Below are 15,841 nucleotides of genomic sequence, written 5' to 3'. Positions count from 1 at the left end.
TTTTCTAAAGTTGAACTTTTATTTGATTGCTTAAGGTATTTTTAGGAGAAATCTTGCAGTGTAACCATCTTCATACACACATCATAAGAGCTGGAATAAATAAATAAAAGAGCAATAATGAGTCAGATTTAACCTGACGTCATCGCAGAATTTAAAATCTGCGTTTGAGTTTTATTAAGTAATTCCAACTGAAACTGAATATTGAGTAGGAGACCCAGTCTGCCCAATCAGATTCAACCTGATGTCATAATAGAAATGCGGCTATTCCAAAGCGTAATCAGATGGTCAGATTTGATTACAGATTACCAAAACAAAACATAATATTTCACTGGATTAATTTGCACGGATTCATTGTTCACCTTAAGATTGACAATGTGCGGCAACAAAATAAACATTGCAAATTTTAATGTCATGTGGACTTTAAACACATTACCAATGCATGTTGAGGAATGACAGTGCTGTTTTATTCATCAGTAATAAGTAAACGCGTCAATAGACTGAAAGACATCATAATCATTACGGTCCTAATCAATCTGCTGGACTTGTTTGGGTCCTTCCAGCGTTCGTAGAGTTTCATCCCACTGTGAAAACTGTTTGGACAGAAGAAACATCTGTGAAAGGGTTAAGGAGATTAGTGTGGAAGTATTCAGATGTTTAAAAAGACTGTGTTGTCTGTTTTAGCTGCAGGCAACACGTGGTAATAAAAAAAGTTATTTTCATGTTTCTCTGCAAGTAAGGATACCATTTTATTGTATTCTTCAAAGAGTCTTTTGACTTCAGTAGACAAGTCTTCATTCTGGTCCTGTAGATGTCAATGGGGGATGAAACACACTATTATATAGGTAGATGTACCAGCAGGGTTTACATTTAGTTGGTTTAATTATCATCTAACACCAGGGGCGTCGCTAGAGCCAATTTACTGGGGCACGTGCCCCAGTAAAAATCTCCAGTGCTCCAGTAAATGCAGAGATATGATTTACTTCATATGCAAGTGTATTTATGAAGAGTGGTAATTCCGAAATAAAGACGTTATTCTCTATGTGCAACTGAACCAACGCTGGTGAAAGCAATGCGTTTAATCAAAAAGCAAACTGACGCATCTCCGCGTGTGCGCAGAGAACCCGCGCACCTCTCACACGCGCTGTTCTTCTGCCAGTGCCAGTCTCGGTAGTTAACATGCGCGCCAAAAAAGCAGGCTACTTGCTTGTCATGCGCCACTCATGCGTTGTAAAACCGGCGTAACAGGCTTTTTTGTTTAGCTAGTCGACAAAACTAAAGTTTAAACAATATGACGGTGATCTTACTAAGCATGCCTCCTGATAGATTTATTTGTATGAAGCAAAAAGGAGGGATGAGGAGATGAGGAGGGATGAGGAGTCAGGGAGGTAAAGACTTAATAAACCTAATTCTCTGCCATGTGTCAAGTCTAAGACAACAGATAATTTAATAAAACATATTTTTTTGTATTTTATTGAATTTTATAAAGAATTTCATTAAAATGAAATTACTATTTATGCAAAAGATTTCTTAAATGATCTTAGCATCACTCCAGTTGTCTCTAAACATTGTTTGCCAGTTACATTTAAGATTATTTAGAATAATAATTGTATAATAACAAGAATACTTTTATTTATAATAAATATTTATTAAAAAAACAAATATATATACATTTATTTTATTTTTTTTGAAGGGATGGGGGGGTGGGTACCCTAGTAGACCTTTATGTCTAGCAACGCCCCTGTCTAACACTATGACCATTTCAGCATTTAAAAGTCTCCACTTTCCTTCCTAATCTGCAACTGCCTCTCTGGCTATATCACTAACTGTGCCCCCTCTCTCTCTCTCTCTCTCTCTCTTTCCAAAAAAAAAAAAATTTTTTCTAATGCTTTGACTTCTTAGACTTTACACACCTGAAACTTGTCTATAGCACTTGTTCACTGCTGCTCTTATAGTTGTGTGAATTGCTTCCTTGTCCTCATTTGTAAGTCGCTTTGGATAAAAGCGTCTGCTAAATGACTAAATGTAAATGTAAATGTAAAAGGATAGTTCACCCAAAACATTTTCAGTATTTTCTCTCCCTTAAGTAGAGCTGCACATTTAATGGGAAAAAGATTGCAATCTCGATTCGACCCAACACACGATCTTAATTCTGCTTTTCTGTGATTCAGCTAATAATATTTTCAAGGTCAGGAGAGCAGCATAAAATCTTCACATTGTTTTATATACGATGCTTAGCAACATGGACACCTCCAAATGGTGTTGAAAGTGTCACATACTGTAATTATAAGGTAATTAGGTAATATATAAGGTATAAGGTATATGTATAAGGTGATTATTAAGGTAATTATAATTATATTCACCCAAACATGTCATTTCTGTCTTAATGTAACGATGTATTCGTGGGCACAAAATCACACATAAGCTGATGCACTGTGTGTTTAATACCGATAGGATGCGCACGCGTGCCCGTGATTGATGTCTACTTTAGTGAACAGAACCTGCATTGGCAACACAATCTCACAGCAATTCGTAAGTTTTTAGATTTAGTGGCTAATTCGTATGAATTAATCTGATCTATTTCATACAATTTAGTACGATTTGCTCATCACCCAATGACAGTTGGGCTTAGGGGCGGGGTTTGGGTGCCACGCCTCCTTTTTAAAATCATACCTTTTCGTACGACTGAACTCGAATTTGTACAGATTAGCCACTAAACTGACAAAATACTTACGTTTTCTCGTGAGATCAGGCTGGCATAGGCTGTGAATAACATATAATAGTTATAAGTACATTCAGTTTGTTGCACAGAGCGATCGTTTGGGAGTCGCGCACATGTTTTCTTTTTCCTCAAAGTGACGACAGCCATGATATAAACCGCACTCGGCAGTGAAAGTAAATCTGAAAGCGTGCACATCATGTAAATGATCATATCGCAGTTTAGAGTTATGATTATGACAAGCATTTGATATGTTTTTTTCTTTCATAGCGAACACAAAGTGTTGTGTATAAAAATAAAAGTTTACTGGGTCAGTAAAACTACTCTAGCTTATATAATTGTGAATATAATGCAGGAGGGAATCTGATAATGACAAATGTCATTTCACCTGTGAAAAAAATTGTCTAATAATGTTTTCAATGACATGTCTCAAACATAATAATTGAACTCCAGAATTATGAATAGTTGCATTCTCATGTCGTCACTTTACTGTGCATTAAGGACCACGACATATTTAAAGTCTGTTCAAGTCCACCATTCCAAGTCTATACAAAATTTAGCATTTTAACTAACAGTAGACCTACACATAGGCCTAATGTTATTGTTGTTTTACCATATGTTTGAGAAATAACAATAATAATAGCCTTTTCATATTAACCTTTATTTTATATCCACAGAATCGTGATCTTGATTTTGCAGCCCCACCCTCAAGTGATTCCAAACTTTAATGAATTTATTTCCTCTGTTGAATGCAATAGAAGATATTTTGAATAAAGTTGAAAACCTGAAACCACAGCCTGCTATAGGAGGAAAAAAAACAATGAACGTCAGTGGTTAAAGGTTTCTTCAGTATATCTTCTTTTGTGTTCAACAGAAGAAAGAAACTCAAGTAAAGGGTGAGTAAAATTATGATCATTTAAATTTTTGGGGTGAACTGTCCCTTTAAGAGTATGTTCATGTCAAAAGTAAAGATTTCTATCGTTTTACAGAGAGGGAAAATAAGTATTGAAGACATCATGTGTTTTCCTGGGAATAATATTTCTAAAGGAGCTGTTGACGTGGAACTGAAGCAGATTTTGGAAAAACCCAAACAATACAAACATTAAAAAAAAATCTGAAAGAGGAGTTTTGTGTCAGGTATGAGTTAATCACAGACTTCAACAGAGTGTCAAAATCTTGATTGTTTCTGTGGGTCTCGTCTATCAAATCTGAGCTTTATTTTGTATTTTCCATTGGATTCAAGTCAGGTGATTGGCTGGGCCATTCTACAGCTTGATTTTCTTTCTCTGAAAGCTTTTGAAAGTTTCCTTGGCTGTGTTTTGCATCATTGTCTTGCTGAAATGTCCACCCTGGTTTCATCTTCATCCTCCTGCTAATGTAGATGTCGGACTGAAGCAGCTAATATTCATTTAGAATGAGGAAGGGCAGAGGGTTGCTGAAGAACTACTGAGAGATTTCAGCTGCTGTCTGGGCTTTCACTGCCTTTCTACACCTCCCTTTCTTCATGTGTTCAATACTATACATTTTATTTTATTAAGCATAACATAATTTGTAAATTAATTAGATTTGTTTTCTTTGCATTTATGGATTTCTTTGGTTGTTACCAACATCTGGTGAAAATTTACAGTCAACAGCACCTTTAGAAATATGTTTTCTGAGAAAAATGGTGACGTGTTTAATACTTATTTCCCCTGCTGTATATCGCAATATATAAAACACAAAACAACTACTAAATTTCACCATATCAGTTTTTACAGTATCATGTAGCCCTACTTAGCACGTACATTTTTATTTTTCATGCTAATGCGTACAGGGAAATAGCAGAGAAGACAATTGAGGTATATATATAATTAAATAAATAATTTAAAAATAATTGATTTTTTTTTGTTACCTGCTGTTGAATGTGAATTTGTGACAGCCGCTGTACTTTAGTAGTCAGCTCTGGAACCGCTGTAATATCATCAAGGAGGAAACAACACACACACAGCTGTTAATAATACAAAGACTGACTGACAGACACTTACAGTTCAAGACAAAGTATTTCCCAAGTTACAGTTAATAGAGAGAAGAATTCTTCAATACATTTTCAAACATAACAGCTTTAACTAATTTTTTTTGTCATGACAGTACAGAAAATTTGATTAAATACTTTTCAAGATACTAGTACACATCTTAAAGTACAATTTAAAGCAGGGGTGGGCAAACTCGGTCCTGGAGGGCCAGTGTCCTGCATAGTTTAGCTTCAACTCTAATTAAACACACCTGAACATGCTAATCAGTGTCTCCAAGATTATCTATAAGCAGGTGTGTTTGATCAGAGCTGGAGCTAAACTGCAGGACACCGGCCCTCCAGGACCGAGTTTGCCCACCCCTGATTTAAAGGCTTAATTAGGTTAATTAGGCAAGTTAGGTATGAAAGACAGTGGACAGTGTTTGTTAGCCAATCTAAAAAATTAATTTCCTAATTATTAAAACTAATAATATTGATTACTGAGTGCTTAGTTTTAACATTTAATATATTAAAAATCCTTTTTATTTCAGCCAAATTAAAAGTAATAAGACTTTCTCCAAAAGAAATATATAATAGGAAATACAGTGAAAAATTCCTTTGCTCTGTGCCACATCGAACGCGCTTTTTGCAATCTGAAATGAAACCATTTTGCTGACAAGAAAAAAAGAAGTAAGCTGCGCTTTTTATGTCAATAGGCAACCTTACCCATCATCCCTATTGCCAGACTGACTGCTGCTTTTTAATAATATTGAATGAATGTGATTTCCACAATTTGTGAAGTCATACATCACCGGATAACTGAAAACAGCGACCACTAGTCTCTTCTCCATCTTTAAAAGTCTCCATACTTGTCTTGACAACACAAACATTGTGAACACCTCAACAGAAGCCCCAGCTCTGCTTCATTTGATTGGAGAATGAAAAAAGACGTGACTGATGTAGCGAGCTTTTTTCACTCAGAGTTGACTTATTTTCAACCGCAGGTGCACAGAGCACAACAGCAAATATGCGAGGTGAGCAGGCAGTTAAAGCATGTAACGAGAAGAGCACATATGCAGTGCGCAAAACGCTTGTGTCCATTAAGCCTGGTTTATACTCGACGCGTTTGCTAGATCGCTTGAGTGCGCACGGCGAATGTGACGTCATCGCTGTGTTGATTTCGGCTGGCAGAGCGCATGAACATTTTTGAGACTCGAGCATACAGTTCGCGTGAAGCCGCGTCTCATTTGAGTTGAATATGAATCACTTTGAAGCAATTTTGTCTGAAACAGGTACGACTGTACAGACATCTGTATAATCCGTCCATGCGTGATCATAGGGAGAACCAGATCACCAATAATTCTTGGCTAGAAATCGCAACAGCCGTGGGAAAGGAGGACAGTTTTTGTATAAGTTTGGAAAACCCTGAGGGATAAGTTTGCTAAGACCAAAACAGATTATTTAATTACAGAAATATGTTTTTTCAACATTTATGTTGAATTTAAAATAATTGAATAATTACGAAACTAAAATTAAGGAACAAATTATTTCTTTGATAACTGAAAAAGAATATTTGAACCTATTGGTTTCAACATACTGATGCCCTGTTTTTCTGGACTTTATTGGTGATTATGGTTTATTATTTCTATAATAAAGAATATATTTGTAGAGCAACCCATGTTCTGTTGTCATTAATATTTTTATAAACTTTAATACAGGGTTATTCAATTACAAATTTAGTTGAGCCAGATTGTCAAACCAAGAAGGTTAGCTGGGCCAGTCATTTTAGCAGCAAAGCAGCTCATAATGACAAATTTTAAAACCAACACAAACAAATTTATTGAAAAACATAAGGTTTATTCGTTGTTTTTCTTTTAACTTTGGTCAGTTAAAATGCACCTTTGGTAAGTTAAAATGTATACAAAAAGAGCTGAATTAACAGAATCTGAGGGCGTACTCAGACGATGTATAGTTGCCTTGAACCGGGCTGAATGTCCCCCTCCCGTCTCCCCCGACGGCCTGCACTCACAGTGCATTCAGGCCTAAGCACGCTTCCGTCATCGATGATGCGCTGTTCAGTTTAAGAAGCACGCTCGCTCAGCACAGTCAAGATTTCTTTATAGCGTTCTATCATTTTGTGGTTTAGGATGCAGTGACACGCAGTCAAATATTTCGCAGAACAGATCAGCCACTTTTGATGCTCATAAACATCATAAAATCCTCATACTGCCGGAATTAGGAGGTTTGCTAAAGGTGCAGCTGTGGTGCAGTGAGGGATTTGCATCTTTAATAATCTACAGCAGTTTGCGTTCATTAAACAGTAAGAATGATTAATAAATTCATATGAAACAGGCCCTTAAAAGTCACGTCTCGTCTTCAGTTTCGGGTGCTCAGGCACATCTCTTGCAATCGGGCACACTCTGCATTGTTTGCGTGTTGCAGGCTATGTAATTTACGTAGGAATTTGCGTTTTTGGCGGGACCATAGACATAATGAATACTTTATATTAATATTATATTAAATTATATTAAATAACAATTAATGAATAATATATATTAATTTATTCTATGGGTGGAACTTAGGGCTGGGCTGCTCGGAGGTTGATTCTGGGCCGCATGTGGCCCGCGGGTCGCCAATTGAATAGCACTGCTTTAATAGGTAAAACTGTCCGAGATATGAACAAAAGAAAGTGATGCATCAAAGTTTGATTTAAAAAAATCGTGAATGATTATGAAAATCTTTATAATCATTAAAATCATTTATAAAAAAAAAAAATAATTAGTTTAAAAATCTTGAACGATATTAATGATATGACCTAGTTCCGGAAACTTCCTACTTCTGTGTTTATCCGTCTGATTTTGTGTTGGGTTTTTTTGACCGCCCCCTGTCCTTTTAAAGAATATTACAACGGCGAACGCGTCAAATATAAAAGCTTTTTATAAAAGTGAGGTGCGCGCGCAGTCAGTGGACGTTCACAATGCGGCACCAGGCGAAAATATAAATCAGGCTTTAGAAAAGCATTAAAAAAAAGGTGCCTCTTATTGCAAAAAGCATGTACGGTGTGACTGATCCTTTAAACAGCAAAATTCACAGGAGGGCTCATAATTTTGTCTTCTACTAAGAAACAGTCAGTGTTATACCTTTAATGTGGTTACTGTCCAGAAGAGGCTGCATAGTCTGCACCTGCTCCAGTAATGCAGCCTGTGAACGCAGAAACTCTTCCTCTGGAGGAAGAGACAGACATACACACACATGCATGCACATCAGACTTTACAACACTGCAGATCCTTCAAACATGTTTAGCCTGTTAACAGTGCATCCATTTTTGAGTGCTAGGTCATATTGAAATTGAAATAAACATAATACTTCTGGACTAGTTTTAAATATAATTCTCATTCTTGTCTTCTTTAAACACGGGTTCTTGTACAAATATCTGCATTTAAAAAAAATCAAATAACAAAAAAAGTTACAACTATTTCAGATTATTTCAATATACAAAGTACCACAATAAAACCTTCATATTTTATTGAAAGAGAGAAAGATTAAAGAAAATAGTCAGAGTTATACGAGATTCAAGTCATAACATTTCTAGAATATGTCTAAATATTACAAAAATGTACAAGTTTCAAGTTGTAAAACTATGAGCATAAAGTCGAAATATTACGAGAATAAAGTCTGAATATTACAAGATTAAAGTTGGAGTTACACAAGATTAAAGTCGTAATATTACAAGAATAAAGTCAGAATTATACAAGATTAAAGTCGTAATATTACAATAATAAAGGCAGAGTTATACAAGATTAAAGTTGTAATATTACAAGAAATAAGGCAGAGTTATACATGAATAAAGTCGTAATATTACAATAATAGTCAGAGTTATACAAGATTAAAGTCGTAATATTACAAGAAATAAGGCAGAGTTATACATGATTAAAGTCGTAATATTTTGAGAATAAAGTCTTAATGTTACAAGAATATAGTCGAAGTTATACAATAATTAAAGTCATAATATTTCGAGAACAAGCTCGTAATATTTCATGAAGTCAAAATATTACAATATAGTTGGAGTTATGTAAGATTAAAGTCAAAACGTTACAAGAATAAAGTCAGAGTTATACAAGATTAAAGTCGTAATATTACAAGAATAAAGTCAGAGTTATACAAGATTAAAGTCGTAATATTACAACAATAAAGTCAGAGTTATACAAGATTAAAGTTGTAATATTACAACAATAAAGTCAGAGTTATACAAGATTAAAGTTGTAATATTACAACAATAAAGTCAGAGTTATACAAGATTAAAGTTGTAATATTTTGAGAATAAAGTCAAAATGTTACAAGAATAAAGTCAGAGTTATACAAGATTAAAATCGTAATATTACAAGAACAAAGTCAGAGTTATATAACATTAAAGTTGTAATATTTTGAGAATAAAGTCATAATATTACATCAATATAGACCAAGTTATATGAGATTAAAGTCGAAATATTACAAGAATAAAATCTAAATATTAGAAGAATAAGGTGTGAGTTGTACGAGATTAAAGTCTTAATACTTAAAATTTCAGACTTCAGTGTACAAAGAGGTTTACTGTTCTAAAACATTTGACCAGCCGCATGTGTGGAAATCAGAGCACTAACCAGCTAGAATGAACTCCAGTTTGATTGAATCTGGCACAGCGATGAAGTCTGTGAACTGGGGGTCCAAATACTTCAGCAAATCTTCGACTGAGTGGAAACACAAATTATAAAATGATAAAGCAACATGTTAAAACACAGGCCATATTTTGAATATGCATATTTCTGGATAACGTCTGATGCTCTCACTCTTCTTGTGCAGGATCTTGACGCGCTCTCTCTTGTTGGCGGTGTTTGCCAGAGCTGCACTGATCCGGGTGAGGGATTCGGCACACTGGAGGAAAGAAAAAACTGATTACAAATACAGAAAACGAAATTTACAGCTACAACAATTTACAGTTCCTTTTTTTAAAAGTGTACCTACGATTTCACACCGAATATTCAAAGTAGTGTGGTAAACAATATTAGGGACGGTGTCACAAAGTTGTCACTGCTCAAATGTAACTTTGAAACGTTACCTTAATGAATTTGTGTCGCTACTATGGATGTCAATTGTCGCATTTTTCCAACATTCTTCAAAATATCTTCTTTTCAACAGACGAAAAAAAAAATCTTAGAACCATTTGAGTGTGAAAAATGGTGTTGTACTTTTAATTTTCCATGTCCCAAGAGCTAGTTTCTGTACCCGATGATCAGGTTTGAACCTTCGACCACCACCCATTCCACAATGTACCAGCCCCTTACGACTCCCCCTGCAGGTGGTAGTCCCATGTTGCTCCTTCGGGCTGAGCCTGGCCAGGTTCCATGGGATAAATCCCGGCCACAAGACACTCACATATGAGCACCAACCCCAGGCCTAGCTCCAGGGTGGGACCGGCATGCACTGGGGCGGTTTGCTGCCAAGTGTGACACGGCTGGGATGAGAATCAGCACCTCCAAGTCCCAGGCCATGGTGCTCCACCGGAAAATTGGTTTGCCATCTCCAGGTTGGAGGAAAGTCCTTACCCCAGGTGGAGGAGTTCAAGTATCTTGTGGTTTTGTTCACGAGTGAGGGAAGGATGGAACGTGAGAGTGACAGGCGGATGGGTGCAGTGGCAGCAGTAATGCTGCTGATGTACCAGTCCGTTGTGGTAAAGAAGGAGCTGAGCCGAAAGGTAAAGCTCTCTATTTACCAGTCAATCTACGTTCCTACTCTCACCTATGGTCGAGATTTGGGTCATGAATGAAAGAACAAGATCTCAGATACAAGCAGCCGAAATGAGTTTCCTTCGCAGGGTGCACACTTAAAGATAGGATGAGGAGTTCTTTCACCCAGGAGGAGCTCGGAGTAGAGCCACTGCTCCTCTACATCGAGAGAAGTCAGCTGAGGTGGCTTGGGCATCTGTTTTGGATGCCTTCTGGACGCCTACCTAGGGAGGTGTTCCAGAAATGTCCCACTGGGAGGAGGCCTCGGAGAAGACCCAGGACATGCTGGAGGGACTATGTCTCACAGCTGGCATGGCAACGCCTCGAGATCCCCCCTAAGGAGCTGGAGAAAGTGTCTAGGGAGAGCGAAGTCTGGGGTTCTCTCCTAAGACTGCTGCCCCCGCAACCCGGCCCCAGAGAAGCGGATGACATTTTTTTTGTGTGAAATATCCTTTTAAACGTACTTATCATATCACAGATAAATCATGTATCTTCTGTAATGTGTGTTATATCCCTCATTAGGGTAAAGTTGGATTTATATTCGCACATTAGGACTTTATCCTTGATAATATAATTTCAGAAAAGTATTATTTGCTCATTTTAAATAGTGGAATTATATTCGCAGCCAATGACTATCAAAGTACAACATTGTTCACAGCAGTGGTGTAGTCCTACAAAAAAAGGAGGTGTACTATTTCCCACCCAACCCATGCTGTTTTATAATTTTACCTGAACGTTTCAGCGAGACATCATTCAGTTAACTTCAGTTAATTAAATAGTGCTATTGTTGTTTTGAAGTCATTCTTGCATGCTGTGTCTGACCGAATATTCAAAGAAGCGTGGTAAACAATATAGGAAGTGTGTCACAAGTTGTCACTGTTCAAAACTTAATGAATGTTTGAATATAAAACCAACTTTACCTCAAAGATTTTTTTTATTGTTGTTGTTGATCCTATGGATGCAAATTGTCATTTTTTTCTATAGAATTTCTTGTTTTCAAACGAATAACAAAGTCTTAAAAGCTTAAAACCACTTGAGCGTGATAAATAGTGTGATAATTTAATTTTTTGAGTGAACTACCCCTTTAAAACTACTTATAAAATCGGATAAATCATCTAACGTTACTGTATAGTGTTAGATCCTCCTGCCACGCCCAACATCTAAATAACCTCAATAAAACATCCACAAAAGACCAACATGCGACCTCTAGCACAATTAACGCACATTAAACGTCATAATCATCGATGATAATAATGAATGCTATTGTTATGGGTTTTCATTTGTCAACAGTAAACACCACAGAGCCGCAGATCTGACAGGCTTAGAGACGCGAATTTGAGCGTCACCTTCACTGGCTTGCCGTCTTTTCCTCCCCTCTCTCCATAAACGCGTTTTTCGAGAAGCTGAAGACGAGCGTCCAGATCCTGCAGATTGCTTTTCTCTTCCATTTTGTTGCCTTGCAGTAATTCTGTACACCGGAAAGGACGCTAGGGGAACTATTTCTCGTGCGCACTCGCTTCCGCTGCTGGATGGGAAAGTCTTGATAGATTGGGATAACGTTACGCTCTCTTCAATATTACTTAATTTTCTTCTTCTTAGTGATTTTTTATTGGCGGTTGACATACAACTTTATGATACATTGCATAATTTTTGTGACATTGTACAACAATAATGAATATATTACATTACTGTACTGAGGTTGGGTTAAGGTTTGGGCCAATTCAATAGGTAATTCAATAAATAAAATAAATAATAAAAACTAAAATGACTGTTTTGGGCAGCACGGTTGTGCAGTGGGTAGCATAATCGCCTCACAGCAAAAAGGTCGCTGGTTCAAGCGAGTCAGTTGGCATTTCTGCTTGGGTTTCCCCCACAAATCCAAAAACATGTGGTATAGGTGAATTGTGTAAGCTAAATCGGCCTTGTCCCAGTGATGGGTTGCAGCTGCAAGAGCATCCGCTGCGTAAAAGATATGCTGGATAAGTTGGTGGTTCATTCCGCTGTGGCGACCCCGAATTAATAAAGGGAGTAAGCCAAAAAGAAAATGAATGAATAATGACTGTTTTTACATTACTGTAGGGGTTGGGGTAGAGGAACCGTAGAGGAATTCTTTTACAAAAAAAGGAGAGATTTGTAAGTACAGTATCAAAAGGAGAAATGTTTCTAAAGCTTGAACACTATAAACTGAAACTATATGTGTTCACACGTTCACACATATGGCCTTCGTTTTTTTTTTCATTCAATTTTTTTATTTGTCTATTTCTTTTACAAAACATAATATTTAAAACACTCAATATTGGTCACATTTTAAAAACATTGAATCAGATTATTTATTAAATTTGCCAATTAACTAAAAACTAAGTAATTCTTTAAAATGTTACATTGATGTAATGTTATAGCAATACTACGCTATAGACCGTATATACACTACCTGACAAGTCTTGTCGTCTATCCAAGTTTTACAACAGTTTTACAATTTACAAGTTTTACAGTTTACAACAAATAATCACTTGACGTCTAGTTTATCATTTGGAATCAGAAGTGGGTTATATGAAAGGCCTCTAGATTACAGTTATTTTATCAAAATAAAATATGATCATGCCTTGATTTTTAATTATTTAATTAGGACAGTAAGGTCAGACTTTGCTTAGACAAAAGTCTTGTCACTGAACAGAAATAATGTCCAGTATAGAATATAAAGTCATGTTGCAGTGGAAAATGAATGAATATTGTGTATGACTCCCATGAGCTTGGATGACTGCATCCATACATCTCTGCAATGACTCAAATCACTTATTAATAAAGTCATCTGGAATGGCAAAGAAAGCGTTCTTGCAGGACTCCCAGAGTTCATCAAGATTCTTTGGATTCATCTTCAATGCCTCCTCTTTCATCTTACCCCAGACATGCTGAATAATGTTCATCTCTGGTGACTTGGCTGGCCAATCCTGGAGCACCTTGACCTTCTTTGTTTTTAGGAACTTTGATGTGGAGGCTGCAGTATAAAAAGAAGCGCTATCCTGCTGAAGAATTTGCCCTCTCCTGTGGTTTGTAATGTAATGGGCAGCACAAATGTCTTGATACCTCAGACTGTTGATGTTGCCATCCACTCTGCAGATCTCTCACATGCCCCCATACTGAATGCATCTTGGCTTCATGTGGGTTCCAGTAGGTCTTCTGCAGTATTTGTGATGATTGAGATGCAGTTCAACAGAGGATTCATCAGAAAAATCTACCTTCTGCTATTTTTCCAAATGATCCCCTAGAAATCAAGTTATTATTTGTTGCTCTTACAACTGGGATCGATGACAAGACTTTTGTCAGGTAGTGTATATTTGGGAGTAACTTAATATTTATGGGAGAAAAAAAACGTTTATAATTTAAAAACTTGCTACTATGAAGTGTTATTATTCTTCACTGTTTGTTCAATATTTAAAGGCAACTTATTACAATTAACAAATTACTTTGAGCACACTATCAATAAATAACCACAAAAACCTGAAACAAGTTTTTTTTGGCTGCAGTATTACAGATTCATTTATTTTCTTTTCGCCACAGCGGAATGAACCGCCAACTTTTCCAGCGTACGTTTTACGTTTACACGTTTACAGCTGCAACCCATCACTGGGAAACATTCACTCATTCACACACATACACTACGGACAATTTAGCTTACCCAATTCACCTATAGTGCATGTCTTTGGACTTGTGGGGGTAATCGGAGCACCCGGAGGAAACCCACACCAACACGGGGAGAACATGCAAACTCCACACTGAAATGCCAACGATACCCACTGCGTCACGGCCGTTTCTAATAATAAGTATCTATTAATTGTACCAGCTTAGGACTTTCAAAAAAACAATAATCAAATAAGCAATACAATATTTTCTCAAACCTTCCCATCCCATATATTAGTTTTTCTCAGTCGCTTTGGTAGATTTCTCAGATCAGAATTGAACTTTGCAAAACAGTAAGTGTATTTCTCAAGTTTACAAATAGCAAAACACCATGGATTACCCACAAAAGCCAGTCTCCTGGTCAAAACGTTATTTCATCTCCCAAAACTGAATTTCTGTCAATGAACATGTCAGTGCCATCAGAATTAAAAGTCCTTGTGTCATTGTGTGAGGATAAGACAGTCAAATTACTTAATGTACATTTACTAATGTAAACTATGTTTTTTTTTTGCTCTTTGTACTGTAATTTGTTGGCAGATCATCTCATTGTGATACTGAAAGTAAGACAGCACTGCATAACACAAATAAAAAACAAAACAAAAGTACAAATGTAAACATAGGACAATCTGCTTTGAGATTCACCTCTATTAGAAAAAAAATCAAGATTCAGCTGTGATAAATTTACCAACAGACAGATTTAATAATAATAATAATTCCTTACATTTATATAGCGCTTTTCTGGGCACTCAAATCGCTTTACACACATAGGGGGGAATCTTCGCATTCACCACCAGTGTGCAGCATCCACCTAGATGATGCGATGGCAGCCATTTTGCGCCAGACTGCACACCACACGATTGGTGGAGAGGAGACAGAGTGATTAAGCCAATTACGATATGGGGAGGGTTAGGAGGCCATGATGGGCAGAGGCCAGGATGCCAGGGTTAATCCCCTACTCTTTTTTTGAAGGACATCCTGGGATTTTTAATGACTACAGAGAGTCAGGACCTCGGTTTAACATCTCAGCCAAAAGATGGCGTCCCCGTCACAATACTGGGGCATTAGGACTCACTCAGACCGCAGGTTGGGCCCCCCTGCAGGCCTCACTAACACCACTTTCTTTGCAACATAGCTTTCCCATGTGGTCTCTCATCCAGGTACTTACCGGGTGCAGCCCTGCTTAGCTTCAGTGGGCGACCATGTGAGAGTTGCAGAGAGCTAGCTGCCGGCTAGCTCTCTTTTAGAAAAAAAGTCTAATGGAAATGTAAAGAAAAATGCATCATGATAAAATATTATTACAACTTGGTCAGCCATTTTGCATGTAAAGACTTATGCCATGAACAAAAGATTAAATGTTGTGGAAGGTGAGACTATTCAACAGAGACCAAAATAATACATTTTGGTCAACATGACATAAGCAACTGATAATGTAGGAAACATCAGATTTGCATGGATATACAAAAGCATTGCAACTTGGTTAAAGGAATGAGAAACTGCTTTTCTGATGTGCACAAGTGACACAATGATCTGAAGATTGAACAGGAGTTTTGAGAATTTCAATTCTGATCTGAGAAATGGACAAACTGTAAAGTCTGAGTAGAGATGAAACGGCTTTTCATCGATCCAGTGAATTGCACCTGTTTTGGCGCATGCGCAGTGGAGCGGCGCTCGTTCAGCGCTGTGAGTGGGGAGCGA

The 15,841-nt window shown here is 37.0% G+C and overlaps 1 protein-coding gene across 1 annotated transcript; it reads right to left on the bottom strand.

The window, feature by feature from the left end:
- On the bottom strand, positions 1 to 11,955 carry dctn3 (dynactin 3 (p22)). The gene is made up of 7 exons (XM_056476052.1): positions 11,815 to 11,955; positions 9,533 to 9,617; positions 9,347 to 9,433; positions 7,847 to 7,930; positions 4,608 to 4,666; positions 743 to 802; positions 1 to 611 (listed from the first exon to the last, which is right to left on the bottom strand). Exons 1-7 carry the CDS (start codon positions 11,914 to 11,916, stop codon positions 525 to 527), a joined length of 564 nt encoding a protein of 187 aa, XP_056332027.1. The 5' UTR covers positions 11,917 to 11,955; the 3' UTR covers positions 1 to 524.
- Between the last annotated feature and the right edge of the window lie 3,886 nt (positions 11,956 to 15,841).

Source organism: Danio aesculapii, chromosome 16, assembly GCF_903798145.1.
Source record: "Danio aesculapii chromosome 16, fDanAes4.1, whole genome shotgun sequence".
Classification (NCBI taxonomy): domain Eukaryota; kingdom Metazoa; phylum Chordata; class Actinopteri; order Cypriniformes; family Danionidae; genus Danio; species Danio aesculapii.
This window is presented reverse-complemented; position numbering and strand designations above follow the sequence as displayed.

What these genes read in the sequence shown, in the direction of transcription:
- dctn3 (XM_056476052.1), bottom strand. Translation starts at nt 11,916, where the DNA reads ATGGAAGAGAAAAGCAATCTGCAGGATCTGGACGCTCGTCTTCAGCTT. An exon ending in CAAGATCCTGCACAAGAAGA is followed by an intron (nt 9,434 to 9,532) that starts GTGAGAGCATCA and finishes GTTTCCACTCAG; the next exon opens with TCGAAGATTTGCTGAAGTAT. An exon ending in GGACAGTAACCACATTAAAG is followed by an intron (nt 4,667 to 7,846) that starts GTATAACACTGA and finishes ATGATATTACAG; the next exon opens with CGGTTCCAGAGCTGACTACT.